We start from the raw sequence: 3,623 nt of genomic DNA, 5'->3' as shown, positions 1-3,623 counted from the left end.
GTAGTAAAAACTTGTGTAATTATCTAATTAACATAGCTCGTCCTCTTCATTAACATGTCCAGCCCCAGATCCTTTAAAATAGTGTTCTCATGTTCAATAAACTATTCCAGTTCCGCCATACTGGGATCGTGTCTAGCTTTTATTTTTAAGACCGCCACTGCTATATGTAATAGGAGAAGATACGACAAAATACAGGACTCCATTCTTGTTACACTGCAGCTTTAAAAGAACTTCTCTTAAACATGACAACATATTGATTTTTTAACCACTTCAACATTGGACTGAATCTACAAAAACTCCTAGCAATTTGTAGCTCATAAATGCAAGGAAAGATGAGTAGAATTTAAAGATAAATAGGTTGGAGATAGGTAGTTGGTAACAATGGTTTGTGGGTGCCCCATCCCTGGAAGTATTGAAGGTCAGGTTGAACAGGGCTTTGAGCAACCTAACCTAGTGAAAGATGTCCCTGCCCATGGCAGGGGGCTAGACTTACATGTTGGAAGGTCCCTTCTGACCCAAACTGTTCTATGATTCTAAGATTCTATTATCTGTATCCTGTTCATACCTACATGAGTTTCAGCTGCAAAATGTAGGCACTGACATGTACAAATACCATGGCTAAAGATCTTCCATACCTGTTAGGTTTGGAAAGTGCCCTATATTGTTCTTCAGAGCTTGCCTAGTAATAAACAATTTCTTTTGTGCTAAAAAGACTAAGCTCAAATGTTTCTTTTGTCCCATGTTAACTGTGAATGCAATATGCTATAGAAATGCAGAATTGTTTGTGTAGCACTGAATGCAGTGTTAAATCCTGGGATCTTACGTATTTGGGGATAGTTCTTGAAGTGGAACATTGCAGAAATACAATGGAGCTGGCTGACTAGAGACAGATTAGAAAATCTCTGACCCAGGGAACAAGCAGAAAACACAGAAGTTGGAGGGAAGGAACCAGAGAAGAGACTAAGGAAGAAACAAAGTAAAATACCTGTACGTCTAAAACCTACCTTTTTGTTGTTGTTGTTGTTTGTTTGTTTGTTTTCTGGCCAACTCTTTGAAAATAATTTGCAAATACCATATCTTCAGGATGTACTAACACCACTTTTCAGAACCGCGAACCCTGTAACCACACAGCATAGGGTGTGCATAATCTTATCCTGACAGATAGAACACTACTGGTTGAAATTAAGTAATCTGCTTTGTTACCAGTCTGATTCAAACTAAAACCCCTTTATTTAGGGAGGTGTGTTTTCATTATCTGCTGTCCCATAGGAAATATTTACCAAGAGTTACAAGACCAAGACTTTTTTCTAATCAAATCATTGGTGCCCATAACTTTGAGATGTGACTTCTTTTCCAACGTATTTGTATTTGTAAGCAATTTTGCATTAGGAAATCCAGAATATCTATCTCTTCCCAAAATCTAATCAATCTGTTTCAAGAGATCATTAAATTGCTAGATATTTAGAGAGAATAATTCGATGAATTGCTTCAGTTCTCCAGAATCAAAAATCCAAAGGACTTCTGCTGCAGCAGAATTCAATGCCCTGTAGCATAGCAACTAATGTGGGAAAGGAACAAGTGTGACCAAAGAAAGGCTTAGAACTTAAATAGGCCTGGAATAATTTTTGTGTGAAACAAACAGGCAAAACCTGGAATTCCCTTCAGCCAGCCTTTGGTATTCCTATTTTAAAGTCTTAGCAGGTCTTACATTCCTTTACTAAAAATGTTAGAGAGTTGGAGCCTACCGTGCTGTATTACACTTTTTTAGTACCAGCTGAAGAAATCTACTGAGAACTTCCAAGAGGTCTGCTCTACCCCAAGAGCAGACCAAACCAGAAAATCATCTGATGATTCAGGCTACTATTTGAGCAAAAAAGGACATTTGAGTCTAGAATTCAAGGCCACACATGTATTTCAAAACAAAACAGTAATAGACACCTTGAATTTCCTGAGAAGCAGGCATATTTGGGAAGAATACCTGACTTGGTGATATGAAGTTTAATTTGTGATTGAGTTTTTTTGGTGCAAGTTTGAGGAAAATCTGATTCCCAGCTATGGACCACTTCTGTAGCAATACTTTTAAAGTAGTCAATGTTTAGTATTTATTACCCTTTGGCTTCTGCCAAATAACTTAAAAGCATCAGGTGTTGATTTATTTCATTCATGTATCTTCACAAACTGTGCCGAGTTAGTTTTCTTGAGTCTTCCACCACCAAACCCCTCCATGTCATGACAGGTCCCTGTGACAGCTTGCACTATTGTGTTACAGATCGTGACTCCTGCAAACCACAGCTGTGCCGCAGGCACCTGCACTCCCAGCTCCTAGCTGGGAAACTCCTGGTGACCTTCCCTGTGGATTTACTGAAAATCCAAAGCACATGCCCCTTGCATCTGGCAATAAATGTTAAGCTTCCCATGACGTGTGTGGGTGAGGCACTGTGCTGCCTGTGGGGTGGGAGGGCCTGGTGCAGCAGGTGAAGGGCAGTTGCAAGTGGGTGGTTTGTGTTGCTCAACAAAATCACCAGTAAAGGTATTGGCAAAGGCAGATTTACAGAATCACAGAATATTCTGAGTTGGATTATCTAGTCCAACCCTTGGCCCTGCACAGGACCATCCCCAAGGGTCACACCATGTGCCCAAGACTATCATCCAAATGCTTCTTCAACTTTGTCAGGCTGGGTGCTGTGACCACTTCCCTGGGGAGCCTGTTCCAGTGCCCAACCACTCTCTGGGTGAAGAACATTTTCCTAATGTCCAAGATAAACCTCCCTGACACAATTTCAGGCCGTTCCCTCAGGTTGTGTAAGAGTGAAAGTGTAATGAAGTTTGTTGGCAAGGCTCGTTCTACTACTTATTAGTACCACCTTAGCACCACTAGAAGTGTACCACTAAAGTAACTTCCACACACTTTAACCACCTTAACTAGGTGGTTAAAGCACACAGATTAATATGGGACTAAAATCTAAAATCACATAGAATTACAGAGTAGTTAGGGTTGGAAGTGACCTCTAGAGATAATCCAGTCCAACACCCCTGCCATGGCAGGGTCATGTAGAGCAGGTTACATAGGAATATGTCCAGGTGGGTTTTGAATGTGTCCAGAGAGAGAAAATCCATTACTTCCCTGGGCAGCTGTTCCAGCGCTCTGCCACCCTAAATGGAAAAAAGTTCTTCCTCATGTTGAGGTGTAACTTCCTGTGTTTTAATTTATGGCCATTGCTCCTCGTCCTGTCGCTGGGCATCACCAAAAAGACTCTGGCACCATCCTCTTGAGCCCTGCCTTCGAGATACATGCATGTGTTGCTGACATTCCCTCTCAGTCTGCTCTTCTCCACACTAAACAGGCGCAGCTCCTGCAGTCTCTCCTCACAGGAGAGATGCTCCGGACCCCTGACCATCTTTGTGCCCCCGCTGGACCCTCTCTAGTAGGTCCTTGTCTTTCCGGTACTGAGGATCCCAGAACGGGACCTAGCACTGCGCATGTGCCGCACAAGGTAGCGTTCGCGGAGGCGGGGATGGAAGCGGTCGGGATAAGGCTCGGGAAGGCTGGAAAAGCGCGCGGGCCACGCCCCGTCTTGTCACGCGGCTCAGACCCCGCCCCGCCCTGGGGCGCGCGCACGCGC

General features: G+C 43.1%; 1 protein-coding gene across 1 annotated transcript in view; it reads left to right on the top strand.

Moving 5' to 3' along the window:
• The first annotated feature begins 3,209 nt into the window (after positions 1–3,209).
• The window catches only part of UBQLN1 (ubiquilin 1), a 24,965-nt gene continuing 24,551 nt past the window's right edge, over positions 3,210–3,623 (top strand). Inside the window, exon 1 of the mRNA XM_029962900.1 lies at positions 3,210–3,494. Coding sequence (XP_029818760.1) covers positions 3,210–3,494 — 285 coding nt within the window. The remainder of the gene's footprint in view (positions 3,495–3,623) is intronic.

The sequence above is a fragment of the Manacus vitellinus genome, unplaced genomic scaffold (genome assembly GCF_001715985.3).
Source record: "Manacus vitellinus isolate BGI_N305 unplaced genomic scaffold, ASM171598v3 scaffold_50_pilon, whole genome shotgun sequence".
NCBI lineage: Eukaryota > Metazoa > Chordata > Aves > Passeriformes > Pipridae > Manacus > Manacus vitellinus.
The sequence above is the reverse complement of the archived record's forward strand: the minus strand, read 5'-3'. Positions and strand labels throughout refer to the sequence as shown.